This window comes from Solanum dulcamara, chromosome 1 (genome assembly GCF_947179165.1).
Source record: "Solanum dulcamara chromosome 1, daSolDulc1.2, whole genome shotgun sequence".
Lineage (NCBI taxonomy): Eukaryota > Viridiplantae > Streptophyta > Magnoliopsida > Solanales > Solanaceae > Solanum > Solanum dulcamara.
The window spans coordinates 5,262,489-5,278,522 of record NC_077237.1 but is presented as its reverse complement, the minus strand read 5'-3'; the positions used below and the strand labels follow the sequence as shown (position 1 = coordinate 5,278,522).

Below are 16,034 nucleotides of genomic sequence, written 5' to 3'. Positions count from 1 at the left end.
TTTTTTAGTTTTGTGTCTTATTATATGGTATTTGGTACATTTTTCCGTCTATCTATAACTAAATAATGTTTACATTACTAATATATTTTATTATATATTAAGATGTGTATTATCAAAATATCATAAATTTTTATGCATTAGTAATGCAAAAGATACAACTGTTTCTCAAAATCTTTCCTACATTATTTTCGTTTCCATCATATTTATGAAAGATATTTTTATAAATAAATATTTTTTAAAATAAATATGTAATGTATGTTATTTTTACCATACCGAACCAACATTGCATAAGAAAAATCTCTACATAACTAATATAAGTATTACTAATGCAACATTACTAATACACTATATTCTACATTAATCTTATACACTCTACCATTTTTCTTATTAGTTTTCACGTTTTTTTTCATTATCGTTTTCTTAATATCTATTCTAATTTATTGCATTTGAACTAACCGTCCTTCAGAAATAATTTTTACTTTTATGAGATAAAAATAAAATATGTCTATACTCTATCATTATTAAACTTCACTCGTGAGATTTCCTTTTTATTTTCGCATTCCAATATGATTATTCTTTAGTTACATCTCAAATGGTGGCTAGATTTTAAATACATACGCGTGAATTGGCTAGCCAGCGACATTGTTACATCAATTTGGGCATCTTTAAAGGTCAATTTGAACTATTATTTCGGGCAAAACCAAATCATCTTTAACGATTTGTCCAATTTGGCGGATTATAGACTTTTGTGTCAATTTCGACAAGAGTGCGTGGGACAATTTTTATATTGTGATAATGGACTTTTTTTCTTCCATTGATACATATTTCAGTAACTTATTCGTAGTTGTGTACCCCTGAAACACTGGTACAAATTATAGACACGTGTTTTACATGATAATTTACGTTCTATGCAATGTATGCCAAATAGCATATATATGATGGACATTCGGTGTTTACACCAAATTGACTGTGTAAACGTAGTATAATTAAGAAAATTAATGACATATAAATATGCATGTTAATTAACCATAGTTAAACGCTAAAAGTCTTATGTATAAATACATGACTCCCCTATTGACTTAGTGTAATATAATATGTATCCTTGAGTTTCGGCATGATAACAATCTTCCTCGTTTAGGATCAACAGTATCATTTTTCTTGCCTTGGATATGAATTTTGCCTCAATATTAATAGGATCAAATATAGTGTTCAAAAAATTTGAAGAATAAAATCTGATCTCCTTGAAATTCAATAAAAAGATTACTGCACATTGTTACTGAAATTACATATTGTAGTAAGATACTAGCAAAAACTAACCTTCAGAGATACCTTACATACAAGACCGTTAACATTTCTTCCCTTTATTATTTTGTTATGTCCATTGATGAGAAGTCTATTTACGATTAAAACTCTTTCATGTACATAAAACAGAAATTGCGTAATCAGCATATGTTACTTTAATCGAAAAGATAGATATTCATGTTATTAATTTGACCATGTGTGACCGTATTTTTTTTATAAAAAAATTGTCCAACTAGACACTGGCTTTCATTTATAAAGGGAAACGTTAGTAGACTTTGAAGCAGGGCTGGCTGGATAGGGTTAGAAAAAAGATAAGCGTTTAGGCTCCCAAAACCTTCAGTCGCTCCTGCTTTGAAGTCACGTGAGGAAAGCGTGCAGGTGCAAATGCAAGAAGCCAAGAACCATGGCTATTTTTTGTTCTCTGGGATAGAGAGATTGTTTCTGAGTACAAAGTATGAAAAAGAAAAAATTACAGTGAATCAACTACAACATGATTCACTAACATAAAAATAAAGAAAAGAATATATAATGAATAAAAATTAAACAATTCCAAATTGTATACATAAAGTTGGACCTTTTCCAAAAAAAAAAAAAGATACATGCAGAGACGTTGGCTGCATGCAAATTAAAGTATAAAAAACAAACATAATACACCTCTTCAAAGCGTAATGGTATTCGATTCTGTAATCTCTGTATAATCAACATTTTCACATTCCGATCCCAACTTCACAAGCTGAAGAAGACTACCAGTAGCTAATATCGCTTTCGTATTCAAATCATGTAAAGCCCTTTCATATAAACACCCAATTGCACTAATTGCACTTTCGTACAATTTCTCATCCTTTTTATGTCCCATTAAACAATGCCCCAAAATCCTCAACATCGGCTGCAGCAACTCCCATGGCAAATGAATCCTCCTATTCACCTCTCCGTTATAGTTACTACTTTCAACAACGCTCAATTTCCCTGACGACCAAATCCTACAGAATTCGCAGAATTCAAGTTTAGATTCAACTGGGATTTGGGGGATTTTGCTGTAATATAATTCTAACGCAACAGCGACGATTCGACCTCGTTTCATTGATCTAACAGTGCCGTATGGTTCTAAGGATGGGGATATTACAGCTAGATTGAGCTCCGTTGCGGAGTTTTTGGCTGCTTTGTTTGTTTCGTGATAAATACTGGAATGTGATAGATCTGGAATGTTAACCGTAATTGATTGGGAGTTGCGAATGGAAGTTTCATGAGCGTATAATGCTAGTAAAACAGCTTCGAATCCAGCTAATGGTTTATGGAGATTTACTTTAGAGAGATAAACACCGGCGATTACGGGTATATATCGGAGGACGACGAGGTGGAGTTCGGGTTCGTTCGATTGGAATGTATCGTAAAGCCATCGGCAGAGATTGTCGTCGCCGGCGCCGGAATCAGGTTGACGGAGGAGTTTAGAGATCTGTGCGGCGGTTTCGGTGTCACGGAGGAGGCAGACTGCGGGGGTTTCGGAGGAAGAAAGTGAAGGAGGAACGGAAGGGAGAATGGAAGTTAACGATTGGATTGCATCGTGAGCTTTTGTGTAGGAATCGGACCATCGGATGTGTGGTTTGTTTAGGGTGGTGGAGGAGTCAGTTTCTTGGTCGCCGGCAGCCGTGGTGACGGCGGAGGGGACGGTGGCGGTGGATTCGTCGGACATTGATATTGAATTGGGAGGGGGAAAATGTTGATTAGAGGAAAATGTTTATTGAAGGTAATTAGGGAGATTAAGAAGAAAAAAATTGTAGGTTGGAGAAAATTAAGGAATGAAAAGTGGATCTTAATGTATAGCGTTTGTTTAGAGATGAAAAGGAATGTAATTGGAATTAAGGAAAGGGTCCTATTTTTTTACTTAATAAAAGATTAGTATGTATGATTTAATCAGAGAGTAATTAGTTTTCTATTTTACCTTTCTCATATTTTCCCTTCCAAATGTAAACTAAGATACCCAATGTTATCTAATACGTTAGGTTTTTGACTGGTGATGTATATGCATTCTTATTTTATGAAGATAAATTGATTGTTTTTGATAGATTATTAGCTCAATTAATGAATAATAAGATTAAATATGAAAAAGAAATACATTATGTAGTAAAACAGTTAGGTTGAACATAATGAAAAAGACAATAGTAGGAACAACAAATAATTCAATGATTTAAGCAAAGAAAATAATAGGTAACAATAAAATTGAAAAATATGATAATACAAGAATAATATTAACAATACAGGCAAAGAAAATTAGATAACATTTGATTACCTATTAACTTTATGCCTTAATTCTCTAGTTTCATACACATCTATCTAGGATTATGTGTTTGGATAATAGGACCACAAGATTGTGTCCTCCTACTCTTTAATACACCTTATCTAGAACTGTCAAAATAGGTTTGGTCCATAAGGTCGGTCCAATTCAATCCTTGAATTAAGTGGGGTTGAGCTAAATTTTTTCAGCTCATTTAGGAACAACGGTTTTTAGCCCAACCTCATTTAGCCCGTTAGCATTATAGGCTCAACCCGCGAGCCTCAGAGGTCAGCCCGTGGATCGTGAATTTTAACAATATTTATTATATATATATATTTTAAGTAGTGTTTTATTTTGCCAAATCTTCAACAACTAGTCAATTGAAGTTATTGTAACTATGAATCTTTGACCTCTTTTACTTTTGTGTTTATGACTAATTTTTTTATTTCTACTTTCTTGTCTAGTTTATGAAAAAAATGATCATGCAATGTATGTTATTCTGATGAATCCTATGAATGTTTTGATTGTTATATCTTGCCAATTTGTTATTTTGTAAGTATTCCACTAAAGTATGTGCAATTCATGGACATGCGAATTTTAGACATATTGGTATTGTGTTCATTAATATTCGATAGTCTTTTTAAGAGGTCAATATTATCCATCTTTTGATTGAAGGATCAACCCGTCTCAACTCGTAGTTCGCTTAGGGCTGGGTTGAGCTGCTATTTTATAGGTCCTTTATTTAAAAGGGTTAGCCCGTCCTAACTCATTTAACTCGTTAGCCCTTTAGGATTGGATTGAGTCAGTCCATTTTGACAGGTCTAGCCTTATCTCCACCCCTCATAGTATTATACATAAATAATTTTATAATTATATATTTTACTTATATATGAAACATAAAAAATAAGTAAGACACTCACTTATTTTTATGAAAAACATTTTCTTTTCACGGAAACATATCCAAAATATTGAATATGCCATGGTGATATATGTATCTACTAGGTGTATATGAGTCATTTGCATTTCTGCCCCTATTTTGTGTTGATTTATAATTTTTGCCTCTTAATATAATTTTTTTTTGCGGAGTATAAGTTTATAATTTTGCATCATAATATCATGTTCCGTGTTTAATTTTTAAAGGTAAAAAAAAAATCGCTCATTAATTAAAGAACAAATTATGCAATTAAATGGGTATATATGTATGTAGTTCATATTAGATTTGAAGGTCCAAAAAACAGAAGGAAGCCCAAGGGCCAAGACAAAGAAACAATTGAAGAGCAAGGATTGAAGGACCAAGAGAGTAAGTCAATTGTTAATTATCCAAGCTTAAAAAACTAGTATTCTATTTATTTAAGGTGTAAACAATTATTGTAGTTAAACACTCTTACTGAGAAAAAAATATGTTAAGAAAAAAGAAAGAGAAAATGAGTATTTAATTTCACTATATATTCCTTTTAATAATTATTTCAAATGGTACAATTTCATAATTTTTGTTCTATTCCAAACTAGGTTACATGCTTTGGATACTTAACATACTAAGGCCCTGTTTGGATTGGATTATTAAGTGTTTTTGAGCTAGAATAATATTTAAGCACTTTTGAAGTATTTGTGTAAATTTAAAAAGTCATTCTAAGCACTTATTTGTAAGCTAAAAAGACAAATATAAATCAAAAATCATAAGTTAGAAATATAAGTTAAAAGTAATAAGCTCATCCAAATAGACTCTAAATTTATCGTAGAATTCACCTATCTAGTTTACTTTATCATCTCATAAAACACGTGTTAGTATTAATCTTGATAAATACCAAATACATAAGTTAATTTTATTGTCTAATTGTTGATTGAGCGTATAAGGGCGACTTATGGGTGAGACTGACTAATAAAGCCTCTCATTTAGACCCTCAAAAGTCAAAAAAAAAAATTAAGTGTGAATTTTGTAATTTTATTTCAGGTAGACAATGTTGAAAATTGTAAAAATAAGTAATACGTATATATGAATAAAAAATATTTTGAAATTTTGAATTAAATTACTTAAATTTTCATATTAATAACTAAAGTTCTTACAATATAATCCAAGATAATATATTGCAAACACGTAACTAACATCTAACTTAAATTAATCCTTATTATCATAAATTACAACATTATAGTGTAAAGTTAAAATATTTTATGTCTTTTAAGAATACCACACTAATAAAATTAAGTACGTAAAAAAAAGAGGTCAACTTTAAATTATTATTTTAGTGTGTGTATGTGTATATTCTTAAGGTTTTTGATTACGGAAAATGAACACTTTGTTTGTGATGTTAATATAATATAGTGCTATTGACAATTGTAAGATAAGTCGGGCTACTAAACTTTAGATGAAAATAAAAAGAAATAACTTCTATACTGTTTCATAATTTTTGGCTCTAATATCAATTGTAATGACTTCAACTGAGAACAAAGATTTGAATTGCAAATAAAAGGAAATTCAAGTTTTTGGGACGATTACAAGAAAATATAATACTGAATTAAATTATAGTAACTAGAGTAATTGGGCTTCCATAACTATGCTTGAATCCGCTGAAAGAAGGGGAAATCGAAAATTTAGGACTTGCTCTCATTAGGAAAGTAAAATACATTCCTAAATGAAAAAGGGAAAAAGAGTATTTTTTTTGGTTATTATAAATAACCAATTCAAATAGAAGCGGGCTAACCGTTATTCCTAATAATTCAACTTCATCTTGATTGGAAATGTTCCGAATCTTCTTTCACTGTTCTTATTTGAATCTTGGCTTCATCATATATATCATTTTCATCATCTTAATCCTAATGTAAGCCACATATACACCTTTAGACCACAAGCATCCTCAAAAAACTTCTCTTGTTACTTTGTCAACAAATTACTCTCTTCCGATATTTCTTCTTAATCAATGACTTCATTAATTAAACCTTATATCCAAGTTGGTTCTCAAAAATGAATACATTTCTCTTCGTCTTCATCTTCACCACATCTCCAAAACTTTCATGGTGTGACTCAACAACTTAATATCTCATTTAATTTAGTTTATTTAATTATATATTTAATTTACTCCATTACTTTCCCTCAAACCTCTTGTCCATTAGTTAGGTTCTCCCCTTATATTCCGCTTTGTATTCATTTTGAAGCTTATGAATAAAATTATCCTAGTTCCTTAGCTTATCTTAGCACTAGTGATAGATTATTTCTTATCTTGGGTTCTTCATTCAAATTTGTTATGCAACAAATAACTGTAGACATAAAGAGCTGTATGCAATAAATAATTTCTTATTTTAGGTTCTTTATTCAAATTTATCAATAAAATTAGGTTTTTTCATATTTTATATGAGATGTAATTTATTTTTTAGCACTTTAAAATTTGTTGCAAACAAATTGACATACCTAGTGGGACAAAATCTGTTCTTTATCTCTTCTCACAAATCAAATATGCAAATCTGAAATCACAAAATCGCAAAGGTGGAAGAATGAGTACTTCAAGTCTCGTCTTTGAACTTCATCAAGTCTACACTCCGACAAGTCATAAGTAGGGGGCATTTGTAGATATCGAAATTTTGTAGGACTCTACAAGACGAGTCCTATTTCAATTAGGGTTCTACTCAACCATAAAGCCTAATTCATGCCTATATAAAGGGTATTATATTTCCTTGAAAAGGCATCTCAAAAATTCCACAAATTTATGGAATACAAATCATCCTAGCTAGTTCAAGAAATACATCACTAACGGCCCTCGAATCACGATGGAGATCAAATCAAATATTTATCAATAAAATTATATTTCTTCATATTTTATATGTGGTTATAATTTATTTTTTATCACTCTAAAATTCGTTGCAAACAATAATTATTACTAAATATGTATATAATGTATTTATCAAATTGGTGTAGAGTTGACTTTCTTCCCACCTTAGCCCAAAACAAGAGCAAGAAAAAGAAAAAGGGCAAGAAAAACCTTCCCAACCACCAATAAGATTGATGATTATCATGTGCTAAGCATGAGAATGAACAGCTTCAATGAAAGCAACATCCAAATTTTACTTTTGATTTTCTATTATCCATTGACTAATTTCATTTAATTGGGTGGTTTAAAATTTAAATCAAATAATGAGCATGACCTTTGTGTAACCATCACAATTATTAAAAATTTCAAGGATTTGTTACCATATTCACAAACTAGTTTAACTAACTGTACTTTTGGTCCATCCAACAAAATTATTTGTTAATTTAATCTCCCTCAAAATGAATGGAAAAAAAAAGAGGGAAATTTAAATGGATATTTCTTATATATTTTCCTAGGATTCTTTTAATATGCCAATGAGATAAAAGTAATTCAATTTCCTTTATTATTATATTTGCATGAAAGTGAAAGTAAAGTAAATTCGACTATAGATGTCATTTTAATGGCAGACATAAACCATGTATGGTAGGTACAATTACTTGTTGCTTCTTTAAGTTATAATATTGTATATCATAATAATAATCAAAAGAACTTGGAAAATTAATGAAGGTGACACAAAAAGGCAAAAAGGGAAAACAAAGCTTTCATTAAACTAAATCATCTTCTCAATGATGACAAACAAGTCTACAACATCATAATCTCTCAAGATACACCTTGCATAATATTTTTATGCAAAATTAAACCAAGAGAAAAAAGATAGCAAAGTATACATATAGTAAAAAAAATCTCCAATAACTCATATTACATAGAGATATAATTAAAATCAAAGATCAAACTCCTCTCTCCATCCAAATCAAAGGGCTTAAAAACAAAGCACCAAGTCATGATCAAGAATCCAACACCTTTATAGTGAGACATTGATCTTGAAAAAACCCCAAATATATAAATAAGTAAAAGGCCAATCATAATTAGGCCTTTTATCAAAATCCTCTAAATCTTGGTTAGCTAATAATTAAGATGATTGCTTAGTTTCTAAGCCAAACCAACTAATTTTACAAAGATCCTAATTGGATGGAAAAATGGCATGCATATGATATCCATCCATTTTCATGTTGATAGAAATTATTACATCCTTTTTTAAAACAAGATGAAAAGGATGGATAATGCATATGCTACTACCTAAACTTAACCAAACCAGGGTTATGGCGAAATGGATGAAATTCCTCCGCCTTCAGGTAACTCCTGATGGGAGCACTTACTTTTCCCTGTAACGGGCCCTACACTCTCGAATCCAAATTAGTCGAGCCAGTAAATTTCAGAAGTAAAAAAAATATACTAGTGAGCTAATTATAGAGGTGGGAAAAGAGAGAAAAGCACTACATGTTGGTCAATGATGACTGGTGAACAACTTTTTGATACTTTGAAGTAGTAGTATCAATGCCTTCAACAGTGTTAAAACCAGCAACAACCACATCTCTTTTTTGCCCAAAACATGTTCTGGCACCGGGGGAGGTCCCGGTGCTACTACTCAGGGCAGAGTCCTGATGTAGTAACCGCGGAGTACAGGAGGTAATAGTGACAGGAGGAATGTCAATTGAGTTGAGTTGTGGTGGTGGATGTTGCCATTGAGGAAGTGGCCCTGCTAATAAAAGTGTTTGAAGTAATGGCCCTGCTTCCATCACAGCTTGCAAGAATTTGCCCTTCTCTGGCAATGGCTTCTTGATAACAACATTTTCCATTAAATCTTGGACTAATAATGGAGGAGAAACAACATTGTTTTCATCACAATCTGAGGAATTAGAAAGTACACAAATGTTGTTGTTGTTGTGGTTAGAGTCAACTACGCCTTTTAAAATTTGGTCATGTTCTTGATTATCATGACTAATTGTTGTGCCACTAGAAATAGGTGCACTTTCTATAACAACATTATTTTGGTTCTGTTTCTGAAATTGGAATTGTAATTGTACTACTTGTTGTTGTTGGAGCAATTGTTGTTGGAGTAGAATTTTCTCCGTTCCAATCCTTTGACATTTGCGTTGTGCTTCATCTCTTTCTTTCATAACTCTAGTCAATAGATCCTTGAGTTGCAAAATCTCCTCATCTTTTCTTGCAAGTTCCTCATGGGCTGAAATCACAGTGTTCTCCAATTCCAATGTTGTGTACACCAAAGAATGCTTCAATTCCTCTATTCCCTATCAAAATTCCAAATCCACATTACTCACAAAAAAAGAAAAAAAAAGGACAAAACCGGTCGTTTTAAGGGGTTTTAAGCTATCTTGCTCGAAACTCTTCAAAAATTGATGACAGATGCGTGTTAGACCCTCCAAAAGTAGTACATTATTTTGGAGGATCCAACACTGTTACAACATCACTTTTGGAGAGTCTAAGCAACATATGACTTTTAAGGGGAAGTTGAAGAATGAACATGAACAAGAATGTTAGTTGAAAAATCAAGAAACAAGAAAGTTAGTTAAAATTTACCTCTTCTAGGAAGTAGTTATAAGGCCAGCTAAGAGGGCTACATTGATCTTCCATTTTTTTTTCTCTTTCTTGTATGTGTGTTTGGCTTGAAGGAGCTTAAAACAAAAGAGGGTACATAAAAAAGAAATTGAGAGTTCTTGAGACTGACTTATATAAACTAATTTAGTTTGCTTTTTTTTGATGCTACTATAGTAGTAGTACTAGTACTATTACTACTTTATCATTATTATTATCTCACTCTCAACTCTTAAGAGAGGCAAAATGTTTGTGGAGATAAAACACAAAAGGCCAAAAAAGAAAAAGGGAAGGGAAAAAGGGGGGATTGTGGTTAGTGGATATAAATCACAAATATAATCTTGCTACTTATACTTGTTACTATAAGATTCTTAGTACAAGAGGGCCATTTTCTTTTTTCTTTTTTAACTGTTTTTTAAAGTAAGGAGGGAATGTGAACTTGGGGCCTAATGGGGGCTACAATGAATCTCCTTCCTATGAAAAAAAAAGAAGAAGAAGAAACACACACATGAGTGAACACATTAATTAAAAGCAGTATCACATTTTTGACAAAAAAATGTTTTGTCTAATTTATGGGCATTCAAAAGTTTTTTTTTTTTTTTTTTTTTTTTTGCTTTTTTTGCATAGTCTTGATTAAGAAAAAATTGGTAATTTAGTGTTTCAAGGAAATCCCATCAGACTTTGGCTCGTCGGTAACGAATTTTCGATAAAAAATTATTTTGATGGATTCCGTCGAAAATTAGCAAGATTCTTGTAGTGTTACATTTAAATGTGAATTTTTTTTTAATATATACTAGTAAAAATCAAATTGGGATTTTATTTTATATACAAGTAGTAAAAGATCATCTTTTTTTTTTTTGCTTTTTAGTGAATTTTTGGAATGTTTGAAATATAATTCTATTTTCTTTATATTTTGTATAAATAATATTTTGAGAGGAGTGATTACCATACTTCTACACAAGCTATTTTGCACCATTAATACACAATTAATTAAATATACATGTCAACTTAAAACATGGCAAGATTATGATCAAGATCATCTAGAAACAATACCTCATTCACAAGACCAATATGACAATTTAAGATTGCACTATTTGCATAATCAAGACACGTTCAATTACAATATAGATTAAGAATTTGTAATTAACACATATAGTTAGTATAGTTTAAATTCAAGCAAAAAAGTTCCCTAACAAATCAAAATATATATGGGGTTTAGCTTGCAAATCTTGAACTAAAGATTTGTTTAGGACACTTTATACCAAACAAGTGGAATAATATAATATGGATCCAACAAGGCTAGTCTGAAAATGTTGATTTATCCACAATACATTTTTTTCCCTAGGTTCACACTTTTATAAGATTTTTAAGGGGTTGATAAATTAGGACTATAGGACTTGTGCATGTGGATAGTGGACTTAGACAAAATAAGTAAAAATAATAATAATTATTATTGTGAGTGTGTATCATATTTTTTTATATGATCAATGTGTTAGAATCAACTTGTGAATATTTCAATTAATTTATAAATAAAACATATGTTATTTTCTATCTGTATAGATATTGGATAATTTTTTAACATGAAGACGGAAAGAATAAATCATCTAATGCCTTTTATTTTTTTGTTTTACTAGAATTTGAACCTAAAATCTCATGATATGTACATTTTAGTGATTACTAAATCATATTATTAAAGCTCGTATTATGTGTGCACATGAAGATAGGACGGACTACGAAATCACCTCTTTAGCTATAAATTCAACAAAATTTAATATTTTTAATTTAAATCTTATATTTATAAATAAAATAATTATAAATTTAAAATTTCTTTTTATAAATTAAAAATTTTGACTCGAACTTTATAAGTTTATATAATGATGAGTATTGAAAGTTGTGGAATATTTAATGTAATTAACTGTTTGGTCAAAATAAAAGATAAAGGTGAGTAATGATGGGAATGATACACACATTCCATCTAAGGAATTTTTTAATTTCATTTTTGCCTTTGATAGTATATGCTTCTGGTTAACCTTTTTGACCCTAATAAAGATAAAATTGTATGGACTAGGAATCATAGGTTAAAGCTCGTATTTCTCTTTTTATTGTAAGCCAAAAACACTTAAAAGGTGGTGCCTTGCATTTGTGTTTAGATTTTTAGGAATTAATTTGAGTTTTTATTTTAAAAATTGTGTTTAAATTGTGCCAATTTTCTATTAAGCTAAAATGAAATATTGAACCCCATTTGCCACTTAGCTAGTTCTTTGGCTTATGCTCAGGGGTTCAATGTTAAATATATACACATAAATTAAAAAATTTATCTTATATATACAGTGTAATTTTTTAACGAAGGAAGTTCGAATGAACCCCTTCAACTACACGTGGGTCCGCCCCTACTTATGAACACACTGTTTGTAATATTATTATTTTTATTGAAAGATTTCACTCACTTAATAACACTACTAACAATATAACTTGAGAAAATCTTAATCTCCTCAAGTAATTGAAAATTTTGCTTTCTTTTTATTTTTTAATCCTTTTATAAAGAAAAGAAAATCTTAATCTCCTCAAGTAATTGACAATTTTGCTTTCTTTTTATTTTTTAATCCTTTCACAAAGAAAAAGAGATCACCTAAGGCTTTTAATTATCTTTTTTTTTTTGGGTGAAATGTGGAATAAAGTCTAATAAAAGATACTTACTCGCCTATAAGTGGAGTAAGTAATATAGGAAAAGTCCAAATCGTTCCATGTACAATCCAAAATTGTTTGTTTTAGCCTTGCATTTGGACTTTTACATCATGTTTGAAAAGCCACAATGTAATTGGAATTTAATGTAATTATATTTTTTTTGGCATGTTTAGTATATTGAGTAATTACTTGGTAAAAGAGGAATTGAGTGTAATTGAAGGCGAGTAATTACACTTTTCAATTTCCAAGGAAAGGTAAGGAATTTGTATAATTACATCATGTAATTACATGAAACTTTTTAAAATTCTTCTTTTATTTATTTTATATTATTATTTCTACTACTTTTTTAAAAAATATTTTTATTATTATAATATATTCTAAATATATATTTTTTATTTTTTTATTATATTTCATTTCATTCTCATTCTCAACCTTTACTTTTTCATATAATTTATTTATTTATTATTCTATTTCTTTTTAAAAATAGTTTTGCTAGGATTCAAATTTTTAAAAACATATTTATTTACGTTGTGTTAAAATTTGATATAAGAGCATATGTTAAATTTTTTATTTTGAATTTAGGATTTATGTCATATTTTCAATTTCATTTGTTTTAGTACTATTGACTCGATATTTCACATTACAAAATATTTATTTTTTAGTTAAACTTGATAGACTTTTTTTGTCAAATATTTTAATAATTTTATGACATTATATTTATAATATTAAAATTTTTATCAAACATACATTTTATGATGTTCATAAAAATATTACTTTTAGTTTATTTGATTAAATTATTTAAAATATACTAATTTTAAAATATAAATAATTTTTTTATATAATATTAGTTAAGAACATATGTTTATTAATTAATATTTAATTTAATATCATTTATAAAAATTCTTATTTGTCTAATATAAATTTAGAAAATTAACTTTTATTTTTAAAATTTAATATAACTTGTAATTATACTTGTGCAACCAACCAAATAGAATAATTATAATTACACTGTAGTAAACAAACAGGTCATCATAATTACACTATATTGGTAATTACACCAAATTCAATTGTCAGATGACTTTCCAAATAGACCTTTAGTTTATTTGTACTCTTATCGGTAGCAAATTATATTGTATTCGACTTGATCACTAACAGAGCTTCAATTTGGAATTGATGTGAATTTTACTCGCCTAAATTCTTTGACAAGAAGGACCCGTTCATATTTACCCCTTAAATTGTAACTCCATTAGAGTTCAAGGACAAAACGAGATTTTCTCTAATGATAAAAGTAATACTAAATCAAAGATTTAATCAAAGGTAGAATTGTTCAATTTTCAAGTAACACAATGATAAATTTGACTTGTTTTTGAATAAATATAAAACGAAACCTTGAATATAACTTATACAACAACAACAACGATCTAGTGAAATCCCACAACGTGGGGTCTGGGGTTTGAATATAACTTATATCATCTATAATATGTATATTATCTAAATTGATAGGAGTAAATTTTAGGAGGTTTTGGAGGGAAGAGATAATGTTTATGGGGAGGAGGAATTAATGGTAGGGACAACATGAAAACCTTTTGGACAACAAAGTAGGTTTTAGGAGGAAAAAAACAGAAGAAATAACGGCTTTTATTTTGACCCAATTTCTTCACAATTTGTTTTTTCTTGGGCTCTGTTCCACCACGCGTTGGCGTGTGGGTCCATTTACTTTATGGGCCCCATAAATGTGTATTCTTATTGGCTCATGTTGAGTGGGCCCCTGTGTTCTATTTTAAAAATAATAAGTTAATAAAAAGAAAAAGAAAAAATTACTTAATTGAGTGTTTTTTAAAAATTAATTACTGATTTTAGCGATATTTTTTATTTATTACAATTTATAGCAATACATAGAAATATTATGATAAATATACACGTGTATTAAAAGTAAATTATGCATACAATATAAATGTATTATAAGTGTTTTAAAATATATATTATGTTCGTGTAGTAAGAAACTGACATAATATATTATAAGTCCATTAAAGTATGTGATAAATGTATTGTACATCTATAAAACTTGTATTATATATGTTTTATAAATAGTTCTTTGCAATATGTATTAAAACTGTATTATAAATGTATTATAAGTGTTTAGTGAAATTTTTTTTATTGCTATAGATGGTAAATATTTTCTTAATATTGTATATTTATGTAAGTTTTCCAAATAAAAATTAGGGGTACGAAAAGGGAAAATGGATTTACAAAGTGAGAAATTGATAATTGAATTCGCACCAATAAAGTAAAAATTCAGACAGTCGATAATCAATTGAGCTATTAAGATTTTTCTATTTATAAAATTTGATGCAAAATTTGATATTGGGCTGAATATAAAAAAGGAAACTTACATAAATATAATATATTAAGAAAAATATTTATTATTTATAGTAATAATATATTTTTTCATTGTACACTTATAATATATTTATAATACATTTTTAATACATATTACCGAGAATAATTTATAAAACTCATATAATACAAGTTTTATTCATGGATAATATATTTATCACACACTTTAATACACTTAAAATACATTGTGTCAATTTCTTACCAAAAAAGCATTATATATTTTAAAACTCTTATAATACATTTATATTGCATACATAATTTACTTTTAATACATAATAGATATATCATAATATTGCTATATATTGCTATAAAAGATAATAAATAAAAAACATCACTAAAATTAATAATTATTTATTAAATAGTATTCACTGAGGTAATTTTTCTGATTGAAAATGACTTAAGTTTGTCCTCGTTCTTCTTATAAGATATTAATGTTTTGAGATAAAAAATATTCCTCCATCCAACTTAGACCATAATTGTCCTTTAACATATTAAAAGGATGAAAATTTTTAGCCGTAAAGGACAATTGGGGATCATAGCTGAATGGAGAGATATTTTAATACGTAAATTAATATAAATGGTAATTTAATGGGTGGATGAAGGTTGAATTAAACTTTTTTGTTGATTTCAGTGTATTTCAGATTCTATTTTCACCTTCAAACGAATAAAATATCATTAATTCACTTGTCTTGATTTTTATTTTTAATACATCAAGTACATTTCGTTTCGTTTATGTCCGTTATATTAATTTGTTGAAATTAGTTACTGTGTGTTATAATTTTCAATTTCTTCAAATTCATTAATGTGAGAATTATTTATTTGAAATAAAAAATGTTATGGCTCTTCAATTCCCTTTTTTATTTTTTATTTTTTATCATAAGGAAATATTTCTTGAAATTTTTAAAACTATACTAGCAAAATATTTTACGGATTATATGCCCCTTGTGTGGAAAAAGACATTATGG

General features: G+C 28.8%; 2 protein-coding genes across 2 annotated transcripts; both read right to left on the bottom strand.

Moving 5' to 3' along the window:
- Positions 1–1,923: 1,923 nt before the first annotated feature.
- Positions 1,924–3,198, bottom strand: LOC129886293 (uncharacterized). The gene has a single exon (XM_055960932.1). It carries the CDS (start codon positions 2,990–2,992, stop codon positions 1,961–1,963), a length of 1,032 nt encoding a protein of 343 aa, XP_055816907.1. The 5' UTR covers positions 2,993–3,198; the 3' UTR covers positions 1,924–1,960.
- Positions 3,199–8,116: 4,918 nt separating this feature from the next.
- Positions 8,117–10,279, bottom strand: LOC129886289 (uncharacterized). Its single transcript, XM_055960919.1, has 2 exons — positions 9,973–10,279; positions 8,117–9,683 (listed from the first exon to the last, which is right to left on the bottom strand). Exons 1-2 carry the CDS (start codon positions 10,024–10,026, stop codon positions 8,868–8,870), a joined length of 870 nt encoding a protein of 289 aa, XP_055816894.1. The 5' UTR covers positions 10,027–10,279; the 3' UTR covers positions 8,117–8,867.
- Between the last annotated feature and the right edge of the window lie 5,755 nt (positions 10,280–16,034).